Consider the following 16007-nt stretch of genomic DNA (forward strand, 5'->3'; position numbering starts at 1 on the left):
AATTAAAGTTGAACTTTTTTGTTCTTGCAGAATAAAAAAACATTTCGCCTCCCTCTTTTGGTGTTTTCATTGTCCTGCCTGGCTGATGGAGCAGCTAGGTGGGCTAGTGGAGCAGGTCAGCTGGCAACACCTCTCTTCTGCTCTCTCTCATTAAGATAAAAGCTCTCTCTCCAAATTATTTCAGTCTCTATCACCCTGTCTCTTTCGCTACAGCCTCTCACACCATGCATCAGATGGATTCAGGATATTATGGTAATTCAGATTTGGAAAAACCAACAGCATGCCGCAGAGCTGGGGCTGTGACGCACCTCTACGGAACACACTGTGTGTGTGTGTTTGTGTGTGTGTGTCCGAATGATCTATGTAGAGGTGCCATTCATACTTCACATCCAACTGAATTCAGTTTCAACCTCTAATTTGTCCTGAAGGAATGTACTCAAAATGTTCACCCAACATTTACATTTAGTCATTTAGCAGACGCTCTTATCCAGAGCGACTTACAGTAAGTACAGGGACATTCCCCCGAGGCAAGTAGGGTGAAGTGCCTTGCCCAAGGACACAACGTCAGTTGGCATGACCGGGAATCGAACTGGCAACCTTCGGATTACTAACCCGACTCCCTCACCGCTCAGCCAACTGACCAACACCCCTACTGTACATCTTCTGATCCTTTTCTGGAATTCTTTTCTGGAACCAAACATTAACTGACATTGAGTGGACACGTCCTTGAACCATGAACATTTCTCAGCAAACCTCCTCCTCGGTTTTCTCCTCCTTCACTGAACAGAGACATTATGTGTTTCCCATCATGCCTCCGTGTGTTTTACAAAGCCGATGTGGACTGAGGGCGGAGACCAGTTTCCCTTATATGTAGCTAATTACAACCACAGTTACAGGCTTATAAGAAGCAGGGAACTTCTGTCAACAAATGTTTTTTCGAGACACATGGCTGATGTCGTTTGGCTTTAAGATTGTAATGAGCGGGACTATAATGGCAGGATTATTAGATTTATTATTATTAACGCCTGTTGAGCCTCCTGAAAAAATGCTGTGTCTTTTCTTTGAAGAAGACATCGGAGAGATCGTATGAGACTTGTTTTTATACTTGACTTCAGAATCATACAGCTGGGCTGTTGAGGCAGACAGTTGGGCTGGAGATAGCTTGTCTCTGGATGAGATAGTTTACCATCTCATCTCTCAGTGCCCATAGTGGCCTAATCCCCTATCAGCGTTAGATCAGGGCTGTGTTCCCACAGACTCCACATCCATGGTGTGTGCTTGCCAGGACCAAATCAAACCAGCAGCAGTTTCCAATGCGGATGATAACCTCAAGTCAGGAGCATTACACTGACTGAGGATCTGTATCCTAGTCAGTGGATCGTGGATGGTAATCCTTTCCACTATATAAGTCCTAACTCTGGTCCAAGTCTCAAGCTCCAGCCCTAGGTGTTCATGTGATGTCCCTGTCACAGCCTCATGACCTGTGTGTTCTAGATCCCTCAACCCAGAAGAAGGAGGGACCTCCTACACTCAGTTTCAGTACATGTCCAAAAAACAGCCTCCAGCAGCTCACCCCATCTGATGATGAAGTTAAGACTGGTTACACTTTCCCCAACCTCCTCTTTCATCTTATCTGACAGTCATTTTAACTGGTGTTAAGATTACACTTGTGGCTTCAGGCTTCCTTTCTCTCTCAGACAACATGGCCCGCTGACATAATAAAAGCCAGTGGCAGACCTAGATGGGATCTGTCCACCCTGCTGTTCAGAGGCGTGTCAGCTCAGCGTGTAGAGCCAATATTCTGTGTATCTGATGGGCAGAGAGCCAAACCCCAGGCACCTCACCCTGCTTACCCCACATTAGCGCCACTCAGCACTTCTCAACTCCACCAGTTGAGGGGTAAGACAGCAGCTATTGCACAACTTGATGAAACACTTGAGGAACGCCGCATGCCTCCAGAGGGATATGGAAACTCCTTGGAAAGTGAGCAGAATCACCACAAAGACAACATAACGTTTTTTGAAAAGTTGAGAGTTACACTTCAGCCAACAGAAAGTCCTCGAATAAGACTATCAGTCCACAGTTCTTCAAACAGGAATACATAGAGAAGAATGCTTAGAAGAAGTCAGACCACCAAACGCTGTCACAGATAATCAACCAAGAGACCCTGTGATTGCTGGTGTTTACTAGCCACGACTCATGTTCTAGTTTCAGATGCACGCTATGGCTAAGGCTTCTATTGGCTAAGGACAAGCAGTGACCGCAGAGAGAGGGAACATAGGCCAGCCGGCTTAGAGCATTAAAGCAGATTGGAAACGACAAATAACCTCTAGCTGGAGAAAAGGGGGAATGGAGAGATTGGAAGGGAGAGGGAAAACATGAGAAATGGGGAGAACAGTCATCAGGTCAGGTCTAGGTGAACGAAAGCTTCCAGCCCACTGGAAATTGTACACACACTTGCTCCCTCTCCATCTCTCCCCCTTTGTTTAACCATTTAGTCCTGGTGACATGAAAACAATTTTTTCAAGAAAGACTTCAAACCTCCCTCCTCAGTGCCTCCAGAGGCCCAGTGTTGGCCCTCATACTGACCTCATTCTACAAGTATGTAAGCCGTATGTATGGGTCAGAGACAGAGGAGGACAGAGGGAGGAAGGAAAGGGGAGGGAGAGAAAGAAAGAAAGGTGGAAGTCATAAGAAAGAGTAGGGAGTAAAAGAAGGAAGTGGGAGGGGAAACGAGAATAGTAAGAAAGAGGGGAGGAGTGCTGTGAGATCAGTCATCAACCAGGGGGGAGAAAGGGTGAAGAGACAGGGCAGAAAGGAGAGAGGAGGAGAAAGAGAGACAGAGAGAGGAACCATGGCTGCTGGAAGTGATTATGAGTTTAACTGTGCGTTTAAACAGGACAGGGCCTCTACTTTGACACATGCTGTAATCAGATAACTTCCCGACTTTATGAGACTAGTAAAGCTAATGGACAATCAGTCAGTATGGACACAAGCCTTTGAGACAGTTTGAAACAGCCACAAACCATAGTTTGCACCTCTCACGACCATGGCCACATCCACAGCTTTTGGGTCGACACCATTATACATCCCCCCCCGCACACACACACCCCTAGACATCCTCTGGCACCTCTTCCCACAGTTCTGAGATGGGAAACCTGAAACAAGGCATCTCCCTGTGTGCTTGCAGTTAGGGGATGGTAAGCTTTTTCTTCAACTAACCCACACCCCCCCTCCCCACACACACTAGACGTAGAGTTATTATAACAAGTGCTTAGGAGAGGTTGTTCCAAAAGCATATGTCATTCATGTATGATCCCTTGGACAATGGGAAGTCTAAACACACAGCCAGACAAAACCACCCTGCCACAACACAGCTCAAGGCTGTGGGGTGCCCTGTCTCTCTGAAAGACACACTGCCACAGGAATGACAAAAAACTCAAGTGCCGTTGAGAACGTGTGTGTGTGTGTGTGTGTGTGTGTGTGTGTGTGTACATGCATGTGTGTGAATGAGTGGTGTGTGAATAAGACAAGCAGTAACTCAAGCCCTCCTGGTCAGGGAAAGTACACAGTCACCTGACTTCCTGAAACCAACAAGCACTTCATCTTCAGAAACAGTGTTTCTAACAAATGAGCTGGCATGGAATGAGATGTTGTCTAGTAGTTTTCTATTCACATTATCTAAATTTTCACTTCCTCTTTAGGGTTCTTCTGAAACTAGGAGGATTGTTATAGTACTGAGGGAAGAAGAAGATGGTGAATCATGCTCTTTGTTCACTGTGCAGATACAGACAAAGAGATTACATAGAACAAAATTATTATTATAATTGTGAATAAAAGATTATTGAGTCATTCTGACATATATATGGACTTTCACCATGCTGTAACTGTGAGTAGCCTTTAGTATTTCCTCGACCATAGTTGTAGAGTCGAGTTCACTCCACCCACACCTCTCTGCCACCCTCCAAAAACAGAGAGAACAGGCCAGACATGTGCGTGCTGGTGATAACAGAACCATGTTCTCACTGCAGATCTACTCTCTCCACCACCAACAACAACCACTGCGCAAGACTCACTGTCTCTTCTTAGTCACAGTCCATAACAAAAGTAGCATTAAGCGTGACGTGCAAAATAGGGAGGCTGCTGTAAAATGTCAACGTCTTTTGTATATACTTGGCCAATAATGCTGATTAGAAATATGATATGGCTGGCCAGCCTGGCTCTGTAGATCCTATTTGATATGTGCTTTCTTGAACTTTAGTACTTGGAATTTTGTGAGTGCAAAATTATGTATTTAAGAAAACAAATTTCCTCACATAATATTGCAGCCCCATGCTAACACTGAACAAAAACTTTTCAACTTCATCCAATCTCTCCTTGGTTGCCCCCTACCCTAGGCGAGAGACAGAGTGAGAGAGAGAGAGAGAGAGAGAGGTGAGAGGTAAAATTAGAGATAGACAGATATGAAAGAAGTAGACTGAGGCACGAAGTTCATCGCATACCAAAAGGGACACTGTAATCTTGTTACCAGAACAAACTAGAAATACTACGAGGCTTGTCAGGGCAAGTGAGACAGAGGAATGCTTACGGCAAAAGGGAGAATGTAACACACAGCCTCGCAGGTCTGATTGCCAACTCTCATTAGGCCGACAATTCCAGGAAAGGGATGGTACCTTTGAAGTGAAAAATGTTAACTAAACTTCACAACAACTATCTTTCTTCTGACGTACAGAAACCTCCTTATGACAGAAGTGTGGCTTGGGGTACAGGATGGAAATATGACTAGTGATGCATATGGCATTGAAGTTGGTGTTGGATTTTTGACCTAAACGTCCAGGTAATCATTTGGGTCAATAATCTTCTGATTGAAACGCAATTTGGGGATCAAGGTCTTTTCAACTGAGAAACCAAGGTCTCCACCACCTCTATAAATAGCCTCATGGTATTTGACTGGCTGAGAAGGATTGTGCCTAGTGTGCTGAGAAACACAAGAAGAAGACAGGTGGAGGTGAGCCTCTGTTTGGCGCCTGTAGACCACTGGACTAGCAGACACTCTCACCTCTTAGATTTAATCTAAACGCAATGTTCGTTGATTCTTCTCCATGAGAAACAACTGAGAAAACATACCTACCCTCCCCTTGAAGCAGAGAGCACTGATGAGAAAGCAGTAAGATGAGGGGTATTCCCTGGCTGTGATCAAGCCAGCCTCAGTCTCAGCTCCAGCCCCTGGATCAGCACCTCTAAAAGCGCCTTGGTGGGAACGCAACAGGTGTGGGGTCCCACAATGCTCCTCGTTAAAAAGTTGTTAAGTGTTTGTGTATGTGCTGGTGAGCCAGCTCTGGAGATCTGCTATCTGGTTACTGGTAGGCCCGCAAGCGCAGAATGAGGACACATATCTGTTTAATGACCTGAGCCTACATCTGGATTAGGTTTTCTGATACCCTGAGACACATTGCCTCACAAACACCTGTCCCTGTATGACTGTATGGATGGAGGGATGATGTTAACATGACAACTTGTGTTTGGCCCTATCATATTAGTTACTTTTGATAAACACAGTCACTGGCCTATACACCCACACCCACACACAAACACAAAGTAAGCCTATTGATCAACTGCTAAAACATTGATCATCGTTAATCACTAGCAGTCATCGACACACTTTTCACTGGGCCCATCAGAACCCATCCAGTTCTCTATAATTTCATGAATCCCAGAAGATCAACTTTGACCATTGGAAATGTATAGATTAAGGTCAGTAGACTTGAGTGATCCATGTTAAACACAGCCAAAGTAATTATCACTGGGAGTGCTCAGATTACTTTGTTCATAGGTGTGAACGACCTACAGTCACAGTCAGAGATCTGAACAGAACCTGGAGATGATTAAGGCCAGTTCATGAGTAGTTTAGGTTTGTGCTGTGTTGTTTCCAGACCTAGATGCCAAATTGTATTAATACTTGTGGCTGTGTAATCTTTAACCCTTGTGTTATCTTCGGGTCATTCTGACCCATCAGTCATTGTGACCCACCGTCGTATTGCGACAACTTTACAAAGTTGTACGCATACAAAAACAAAGTGAAGCATTTTCTTTTAACCATCGGGCTGTCTCAGACCCCCCACATTGCGAAGGTTAAAATAACATGCTTTTTATTTGTTTTTGTATTGGGTAAAATTAGGTAAACACAACGATGGTTCGTTGTGAACCTTTGGGTCATGTGACCCGAAGGCAGCACAAGGGTTAAACACAGAGATGTCGGTGACAAAAACTATTTCACTCATTCAGGTAATAGTAAACACGCATAGAAGGATATATTAAATCTAAATGCGTGACTGGAAAAGTCCCTCCTTTCCTCTCCCTGTGGTATGCACTTCAGAGCAGCATTTCCTCTGCCTATATTTAATTTTTACAAAGACCAGCAGCATCCAGGCCAATGTGACTTCCCAGAAGGCTGCTGAGTGGGAGTGCTCTAAGAGTCAGGCTTAGGCCTACAAACACCACCACACGACCATGATTATAGTTGACACTGGAGTCTGGGTCAGCCCATGACTTTAACTTCCTATAGACACACTGACAGGGAGGGCTTCGCCCTGAAAAAGGGAACCCTGAGTTTACAGTACTGAATAGAACTATGTTATATGAAGACTATAATGTGTGTGTGTGTTTACCAAGACAAAATAGATATGAGAAGGAGAAGAGGGGATAAGAGCCAGAGAAAGTGATGGGGGGGGGGGGGTCAGATGGCTGAGCGGTTAGGGAGTCGGGCTATTAATCAGAAGGTTGTTGGTTCGATTCTCGTCCGTGCCAAATGACTTCACCCTACTTGTCTCGGGGAGAATGTCCCTGTAATTACTGTAAGTCGCTCTGGATAAGAGCGTCTGCTAAATGACTAAATGTAAATGTAAGTGATGACATGATGGATGAGGTCCACCTAAGGTATTGTACACATGTGAACCAGTCAGTCAGTCTGTCAGTCCATCTACTCCCCCATAGCTCTGGCTCCTGGCACAACCTAGTAAGTTGAGCCTATCACAGGCTCTTAACAGAACTTTTTTATCACTACCACAAAAGGTCCTCACTGAAACATGGTTTCACTCACATTACAACCTCACATGGGTTTCCCCCTTTAGTCTTTGTTGTGACTACAGCTCTGTAAGATGCTGATAACAGTCCCAAGTATGAGTCAAAGTCAGATGCATCTGCTGCTCTCATCAACACCCCTCAGACACAGAGACAGGCGTTCTGTGCATATGTGTGTGTGTCTTTTTGAGGTGACAGCATAAGGGAGACAGGAACACTGTGAAGTTTTATGCTCATCCCAGGCATATGCATCTGGTCTGAGAAGTATAGAGACTAATCGGTAGGCCTACTGTCTCTAACCGGGCAGGCACCAGTAACGGCAGAAGTGAGCCTATTATAAACAATCATCTGTTCCAATGTCACAAAATTGTTCCTACAACTCTACACACTATGGATGGTCCTGATTGAGACCACCAAGGTGTGGTAAAGACTACCTTAAGGACATTGCTAAGCAAAAGAAGAAAAATAAAACATGGCTGTCAGTTGAGTACCTAGAAACGCAATGACTATAAAAGACACCTCATGTCTTACAGAGGATTGAGTTTCTTTCCATTGTTGGTGGAACGAATGGGAAAACTGCTGAGCTCACCCCGCTGGACCTATTTCCTGTTTTTGTGGAAAGTAAATGGTGCTAGAGGACACAGCCGCTGGTCTTTACATGACTGGGCTGTGTCCAGGGCATACTAAAACAAACGCCCTGCTATGGATTGCAAACTCAATGTGTTGTGGTAAAGCTAATTTTTTGGTAGCTTTCTAGCCCATTTGCTCCTGTAAACAGATGGCCTCTAGTGGGTAGTTGATAATGCAAGACTAGTGCCGACGCAAGGATGGAGGCTAGTCCAGCCCTGGTCACAAGGGCTGTGGTTATGGTACTCTCACATACAGGGGGCATTTCAGACTGAGCTGTGAAAGCTAGCCTGGCCATGATGCCCAAGGGCTGGTGCTGACTCACATAACATGCACACGAACACCAACAAATACGGCAGGCATAGCCCTAAATACACCCTTTCTTGTCTTGCAACACCATTAAGATGTCTTATGAAGCACACACAATGTGTTTCCTAACAACATGGGCTTAGGTGGGGTAACGGTAATGTTGCCAGAGGCCTTACAGAGCAGGCCAACCATGCTGTTTATGACTTTGAACACCAGCTAGCATCGAGCGTGCCAGTACTTGAAAGCTGGGGCAACACGTTAAGTCATTCTCCTTTGCCATTCTCCGTCAGTCAAGTCCTTCTCCCATACTCTGTCCAGATTGGCCCAGTCCAGTTACATTTGTACTCCTCCTCTACAACTGCACTTAATGGAGCAAACAAAAGTACATATTTGGCATGAGCTAAAGGACAGAAGGAAGCAAAAGGTGTGTCCAGACTGACGTTAAATCTTATGGCTCGTGTTGACCTTCCGAAAAAGACCATTAACTACTCATCTCTGTGGTTAACACAACACAAGGCCAATTTCTCTCCCTCTATTCACTCTTTCTATTCTTTATGAAATAGAAAGAGAGAAAGAAACACCAAGTGGTGCTCCGTCTCTCTGTCTCCTCTGAGTGAGTGTTTTACAGTGTGAGTGTTTTACAGTGAGTATGTTGTTGCGAGTTTACTAATGGCCTTGGTAGGGCACCTCCTGGAAGTCCACAAGTGTGACGCACAACAGCTGGAGGATTAATCCTGTGGTTCATCACTGCAACAGTCATACATACCAACACACCTAGGCCTACAGGGGCTATTCAAGCCATTAAATCCACTACACATTGTACTAACTGTAGTATCATCATAGCAGACTGCCCTGCAGGCACATGATTATCGTATCCCTTAAGATCAACTGCTTCTCTATTCTTATTTGAACATTAAATCAGCAGTCTATCCAGTTTGCCCCACTTGAGAAGAATGTGTCTTCCAGTTAGGCTGAACGGTACAGAGTCAGACCCTATGATGCTAGCTGCTGGCTGATAGAGAAGGTATCAGCATAGTCCTTTCAGGACTATGTGCACCACTAAGTGCATTGACAGGCAGCCATTGGAGCGTAATTGACAGGCTGCTAACTGTATTGATATTCAAATACAGTCGTACAGGGGAGTGCTGAGTATATCATTTGAAATGGGGCTCTTGTTAAGACCTTACATGTATCCTTCTGTCGAGTGACTAATTAGGACTGAGTGGACTGGTTAACACCTCTGTGGGTGAAGCAATCTTCAGAACCCCATTGTATTCACAGAGGTTACAGGCCCTGACAGGATTTCGCCCAGTGAAAGATACTCCCCAGCCTCGGGACAATAACAATAACTTCAGATTTTAGAGAGCTTAAGTTCTAAAAAATATCTGTAAGGCTGTGATTCGTTGCCTCAGAGCAGATGACTGAACTTCACAATACACAGTGAGCTGCTGATGACCTGACTGAGCTTCACAACTTCACAACTGACAGTGAACTATTGGGTTTTCAATTAAGATAAAAGAGAGAAGTGATCATAATGATTGATAGATTTAGGGGAGAGCTGGTTGAGATAGTTGCAATTAGTCACATTTGAGAGAACAGTGACACACGTAATTTCACGCCTGACTTTGTGAGTTCACTTATTGTATTTGGTTTGTGTTGGGACACAACACAACACAACTAGTTGGGTCTAGTAAATAGACTGTATGATGTAAAAAAATAAATAAGAAAATTAGGTTGTGTGTGTGTGGGGGGGGGGGGGGGGGGGGGGGGTAACAGTTAGGGCTACAGAGAGTGTCTAGTCAGAGAGGAAGCAGACCTGAGGGTGTGTCTAGAATAAACACCTGATTATTTTAAAAGCTTAGAACAGAGATATCAGCTAACCTGGTAAAGTATGGATTGTATTCGTTAGCCTTCACCTTCAAAAGTCAGTGCTCCATAAAAAGACAATTTCATTTTTTGCATTCTTCAAATTCATTTGAATTGGTCTTATACAGGCAGTAACCCAGATTCCACTTAAACTTTTTGCTCAATAACATATGTTGTGAATTCGGTCGGACATATTGCTTTCTGACGCACATATTTAGCCTATACTTTACCTGCTAACAAGACCGTCGGCAGCAGAAAGCAGTATAACAATCCACACACCACCTGAAGCTCCATGAGAGCGTCCCCAAAGTACGGTTCAACTCCAGTCTACAGCACGGTCCCGCTGACATTCCTCCACGGAACGGACAATTCCAGAAGATCAATAACGTTCAGTAAATCCAGTCCGCGGCAAGAATACATGGTTTTCAAGAGAGACGGAAATCCATACAAGCCCTAGCTTTCATTCATTACGAGTCATTAAATTGGTTATAATTTCCAAAAAGTTAATTTATTTTTTAAGTATCCAATGTGGTTATCCAAACTATAAAACATGGATGTTATGTTCATCAGGCATTGCCTAGCCTACTATTTAGAATCTCTTAAACGTGTTGTTAATATAGCCTACCCTCTTATTGTAAAGAAAACTAAAAGTTTTTAAAAGCCCTGCTCATAATCCACAGCTGCCCCTTTATTGAATATTCCATGTAAACCAATATCTTCATGGAAAAAGTGATTCACCAGCACTGCAACAGTTGAAGTGTTCTCTCAGTCGGAGTCCGGAGCTTTCATGCTCAAGGTCTGGCGCCTCCTCCTCAATTTTCTACTCTTCATAACCTTGCTTCTCAGATAGGTTAGATATTTTAAAATAACACTACCACGGGGACGTACTACATTTTTGTCAAATTAGTACCCCTTTGGTAATGAGCTAAATTCTTTAACGCTTATTATTTAAAATGTGAGATTACAGTATTATTCGTCAACTAGTAGGCTGCAAGCCTACTTATGCAGCAAGTCAATACACAACTGCTGGCTAAAAGACTTGACTGGACTTTGATTTTCTTTATCATAAATGTGTGTAAGTGTGGCATGTTGAATTGTGTGGCATGTAGAATTGATATTCTAGCGACATACAAGTGCATTTTAGCTACTGAAAGGTGTTTCACTGAGGCCAGCTCTATCTGAATTTTAATGGCGCCCTCCAGTGGTGTTACGACTGTATTTCTGTGCTGAAGTACAAGTTACTCAGTTGAAACCGAACAGATTATAATATACATGTTTTAACATGCCATGTTAAACAGTCAACTATGCACCAAATAATAGAATGAATATGTAACGATGAAAAGTAAAAAATAAAATAAAAAAATCAGCAAATAGTATGCTAAATAATTAGCGTTATGGCCTGAAAAACATAACAAAAAAACATGCTATTCAGTCTCTTAGCCAATCATAATAACAAACAATTGGTTGTTTTGCATACGGCATCAACCTCCCAATGAATATGGGAGGATGGAGTAAAGAGGCGTGGTTTGCTCACATTTCGCGCGTAACTTGGTTCCATGTTTATGTGGAAGCAAGTTCCGGTGAGCCGAGACACTGAAGTGTAGTTGATCAGACGAAGAGGCAACTATTTATTTGTCGCTCGTTCCGTCGTGAACAAATTCGTGCTACGTTGAGGGCGGACAATGTCTCAGCCACGAGTTACTGATTTCTTTGTGCAGAGAAAGAAAAGTGATTTATCCAGGGCTTCGCGTGCTAAAGGACAGAAATCAGACAACAATGGTGCACTCGCAGTGGACACTGAGACATTAGCAGTCAGGCCGAAAACCAGACAAAATCGGTCGAAGAACATAATTGCGGTGAAAAACACGGTGAAATCCACGCGTTCGGATAAAGCAGTTGAAGAGGAGTTTTTGAGAGTTATTGACGAGGCAACATCTGTTAAAGTGGGGTCTGAACCAGCGTCGGTGATTAGGTCTGACTCTGAAACGCTCACTTTGTATGAGAGCCCCAAAACCCCGAAAAGAACGTGTGCGGACGCGGAGTTCGATTTAGGCTCAACCGTGTTCTCTACCACTGCCGACCACAGCACAGCGAAGAAAAAACGACTGCAAGTTGAATCAAGTGTTACAGTGAAAGTCGTCGACAAAACATCAGTAAAGACCGCCAGAAAGAAACTAATCCTCTCAAAAGCCACTGAGCAGGTGAAGTACACTAGCTAGAAGAAAGTTGGGTTAGCTAACGAACATGTAGATTTTTTATTTATTTGACGGGTAGATAAGATATCGATATCCACTCTGACTACTTCTATTTGTTCTCTATGTGAATAGCAAGATGTGGAGCAAGGTGTCCTGCAGTTGCCACAAAATTTACCACAGTCAGTTGATAATGACTCAAAGACCACCACCACCAAAAACCGTAACCAGAGCACAGCCAATAAGTCACCAACTGGTAACGAGGTAAGATGTTCAAGACTAAGTAACCACGATTGGCTTGTTTTCAAGTACACCGTGTTTGCATTTCAACCTGAGAAGGTTGTGTACTCAATCACAGTAACTACAAAGCAGTCATGCAAAACAAGGGTTAAATCATTACTGTAATACGGAAGATGATTCTTAAACAGGCTTAATACATGTTGCTTTTGCCACCAGGCTCTCTCCAAAGATGCTGTTACCACCCTTAAGGCTCGGCTTCAGAAGATCAAAGCCCAGGCGGAGAAGCTCTCCTCTTCACCCTCCCCAGCCCCTGAAGCTGTGGCTACTGCCCCAGGTCTCCAGGCCAAGCTAGCCCGTGCCAGACAGCTTGCTGCCCGGGCCGAGCAGAGGAAGGTCTGGGCTACTGAGGACCAAGCCCAGCCACCGGCAGAGGAAGAGTAAAATGGCAATCTTTTGGAATATTTGTATTTTATATTTTTTTCCAGTAAATTTAAACTGACAATTTTATACATTGTACTAGTTTCTTGAGTGCAAAGATGGTTAAAAAAATCCTGTCTAAAACGCAAAGTGAAGTGCTTTGTTGCTATTGAATGTAATTAGTGCTTTGACGTTCATAGAAGAGAAGTTAGTTTTATCAATGCTGCTGTTAGTAACTGCTGCTGCTCTCTAGTGACTTGATAACAACTCTCCTCCACTTGTCCTAAAGGGAGAAGCAACCAAGCTATCAGCGGTACCACACCCTAGCTCAGGACATTCCTCCGGGGCTCAGTTTGCCCTACCACTACAAGCTGCTGGCTGACACGTTTCGCAGCATGGACACCATTACAGGCATGCTCTTCAACCGCTCAGAAACCGTCACCTTTGCTAAGCTCAAACAGGGAGTCGAGGACATGACACGCAGGTAACAAGACTCAAACATCTGCGTTTGTACACACTGAAATTGTATGTCAGTTTTTTTCTTTTCAATTATCACGTTCTGAAATATGCTGACTTGATATTTCTAACCAGGCGTTTTGAGGAGACTCATGTTGGCCAGATCAAGACAGTCTATCCATCAGCCTACACCTTCCGCCAGGAGAGGAACATCCCGACCTTCAGCTCTACCCTCAAGAAGTCGAGCTACCAGCTCACCTTGGAGCCTGTTCTAGAAGAATCCGAGGGCACGGGGAAGCAAGAGACGCGGACGACGTTGTCTGCCTCCCTCCAACTGGAGCGGAGGCGTTTCTTCCACAAGAGCCTGGTCAACATGGTGAAGGAGCACCACAAGGTTAGGAATCACACACACTTCTGTTAACAACAGCTTTGGCCTTTTATCTCTGCTAGTATTATCTGTACCCATGCAACTCATCTGACATTTATAATCATCACAAAAGCTAATGCCTTTCTTTAAATAAACAGAAGTGTTTGTTCACTACTTGTCAGTGAAAACAAATGTCACTTTATCCGTCTAACCTTATGCTGTGTGTACCGTAGGTGTTCTTGTCCTCGCTGAACCCCCCGGTTACAGTCCCTGATGACATGCTGACCCGCTGGCACCCCCGCTTCAATGTAGACCAGGTGCCCCAGCCCCAACCCAGCTTCCTGCCACAGCCCCCTCAGACAGAGAAGCTGACCACAGCTCAGGAGGTTCTGGATAAGGCCCGTTCCATCATGACCCCCAAGGTACAGCCATACCAGCCTTTGGTCTGCAGTTTTTAGTCATTTATGTGTCTGTGCTGCTGACAGTGTGATCTGTGTTTGTAGATGGAGAAGGCTCTGGCCAACATGGCCCTGAAGACTGCAGAGACTGCCCGTGCCAAAGAGCTGGAGTGTGTCCCTCCACAGCCAGACGCAACTCCTAAGTCTGCCCTAGGGCCGAACCCTGTTGAAACCCCCAGTGCCCTCAAAGGAGTGTCCCAGTCCCTGCTAGAGAGGGTAGGTCATAGTCCATGGTGGTCTTCAGGTTTTCCCACTCATACATCTGGCACCTTCTACATCAAGGCAAACGTATCACAATACTGGGTATACAATACATATCACAATATTTAACAACATTTTAAATTAAACTGAAATTCACTTAACAGATTTATTTCCAAAACATGAAACATTTTCAATAATTTTCTTTGTTGTACATACAATTGAGTTAACTCAGTTCAAGTGATTTCTGTGAATGCACACGACGCAGGTGCAGAGTAGGTCGCGTGCTGGTAGCTCAACCAATAGGATCAAACGGACGTCGTATTGTAAAAATATTGCCATAACTCTACGATACAGTGTAAACATTTTGTATTGCGATATATTGTTACACCCCTGGTATTTATATATAATGATGCTGTCTTCCCGTGATCTCAGATACGTACTAAGGAGGCTCAGAAGCTGCAAGTTGCCATGACCCGGAACCCCCTGCAGGAGGAACGCCTGCTGATGTTGTCACGACTCTGCGAGCTGGCAAGGATCCTGAGGAATGTCTTTGTGGCTGAGAAGAAACCTGCCATCATCATGGAGCTGACGTGCAACCGCATGGTTTCCAGCTACCGCTCCGCTCTCAGCACAGGTACATGTACAATCTCAGCAGAGCATGCACAGGACTGAACAACCGATCCCATGTTTTTTTTAAATGCTTATTTGCGTTTTATTTTGTCTATTTCCAGGGGAGATGGAGAAACACCTCAGACTGCTGGCAGAGCTGACCCCTGAGTGGCTGGTTATTCACAAAATCAGAAAGCATTTTTATCTCAAGCTGAACAAGACCATGGACCTCAGCATAGTTCTGCAGAAACTCAACCACAAGATGAAAGAGGAGGAACTGGTCTGAAATTTGAGAACATTGCCACAATTTCTCCCTCAACATCCACATCAAAATGTGGGATTTGATTTGTCTAAACGGTATCTCTAAATGGTTCTCATTGCCACCACATTGCTTTTACTAGTCCAATCACCCGTGAGTGCCTAATGTATGGTTCTAGAACTGGGAGATGGACTAAATGTGCAATTTATAGTGGTGAAATGGTGAGAAGTTGATTAGTGTAAACATATACCTGACTTTATCAAGTTTTAATTACAGGCTTTGTTCAATGTCAATTCTAAAACAAGTAAAAACTAGTACATCTGAAGCCACAGTGGATTTTTGTAATTCATATAAAGATTTGTGCAATTGCCTTTAACTTTTACTCATTATTGTAGGTTTTTAAAGTGCAACAGTATAAATGATGGGTGGTCTGCATTAAGATATACAGCCATGTTTTTTTTGTGGTTTGACTTTTTTTTTGTTTTGTTTTTTACTTGTGGCTATGGGCTGCTGTTAGGTGGTCATCCATGTTGAAGTCCTGTTTCAGCATTATTCATTTAAAGAAATTAAACTGAATGGTGAAACCCTAATCAGTTAATGTGTTTAAAGACATTCAAATGAGTAAACTGATATGTAAAACTTGTACACTGAAGTGAGATGCTTAGTTTAATATGAACCTTTATTGAGAAACATTCTAACATTTTATTGAAACATGCACTAATATCCAAAAAGGCACCAGCATAAGTTCATACCGATACTTATTGCATACAAATTAATGGAATGCAAAAGGCTAAACTTTCATAGGTATATTGCATGAATTATCAGACATTTCCTGTGAAATAAACCAATGTGGAAACAGTAAGACTTAAATGAATGCCCAAGATGAATGTGCATCACCTGAATAAAGAAGACGATGGATATCTCAA

General features: G+C 43.7%; 2 protein-coding genes across 2 annotated transcripts in view; one reads left to right on the plus strand and one right to left on the minus strand.

The window, feature by feature from the left end:
* Nucleotides 1–10635, minus strand: part of piezo1 (piezo type mechanosensitive ion channel component 1 (Er blood group)) — a 58391-nt gene extending 47756 nt beyond the window's left edge. Inside the window, exon 1 of the mRNA XM_067249180.1 lies at nt 10113–10635. Within this exon, the coding sequence (XP_067105281.1) occupies nt 10113–10176 (64 nt within the window). The 5' untranslated portion in view covers nt 10177–10635. The remainder of the gene's footprint in view (nt 1–10112) is intronic.
* An 840-nt stretch (nt 10636–11475) lies between these two features.
* On the plus strand, nt 11476–15671 carry cdt1 (chromatin licensing and DNA replication factor 1). The gene is made up of 9 exons (XM_067249181.1): nt 11476–12083; nt 12210–12338; nt 12531–12751; nt 13021–13215; nt 13323–13581; nt 13788–13976; nt 14058–14228; nt 14646–14847; nt 14945–15671. Exons 1-9 carry the CDS (start codon nt 11565–11567, stop codon nt 15106–15108), a joined length of 2049 nt encoding a protein of 682 aa, XP_067105282.1. The 5' UTR covers nt 11476–11564; the 3' UTR covers nt 15109–15671.
* The last annotated feature ends 336 nt before the right edge of the window (nt 15672–16007 follow it).

The sequence above is a fragment of the Osmerus mordax genome, chromosome 13, assembly GCF_038355195.1.
Source record: "Osmerus mordax isolate fOsmMor3 chromosome 13, fOsmMor3.pri, whole genome shotgun sequence".
In the NCBI taxonomy this organism is placed as follows: Eukaryota; Metazoa; Chordata; class Actinopteri; order Osmeriformes; family Osmeridae; genus Osmerus; species Osmerus mordax.

Excerpts from the sequence above, each read along its gene's own strand:
- cdt1 (XM_067249181.1), top strand. The coding sequence starts at position 11,565 with ATGTCTCAGCCACGAGTTACTGATTTCTTTGTGCAGAGAAAGAAAAGT. Across the intron at positions 13,216-13,322 it reads GTCGAGGACATGACACGCAG|GCGTTTTGAGGAGACTCATG; the intron begins GTAACAAGACTC and ends ATTTCTAACCAG. Across the intron at positions 14,229-14,645 it reads CCCAGTCCCTGCTAGAGAGG|ATACGTACTAAGGAGGCTCA; the intron begins GTAGGTCATAGT and ends CCGTGATCTCAG.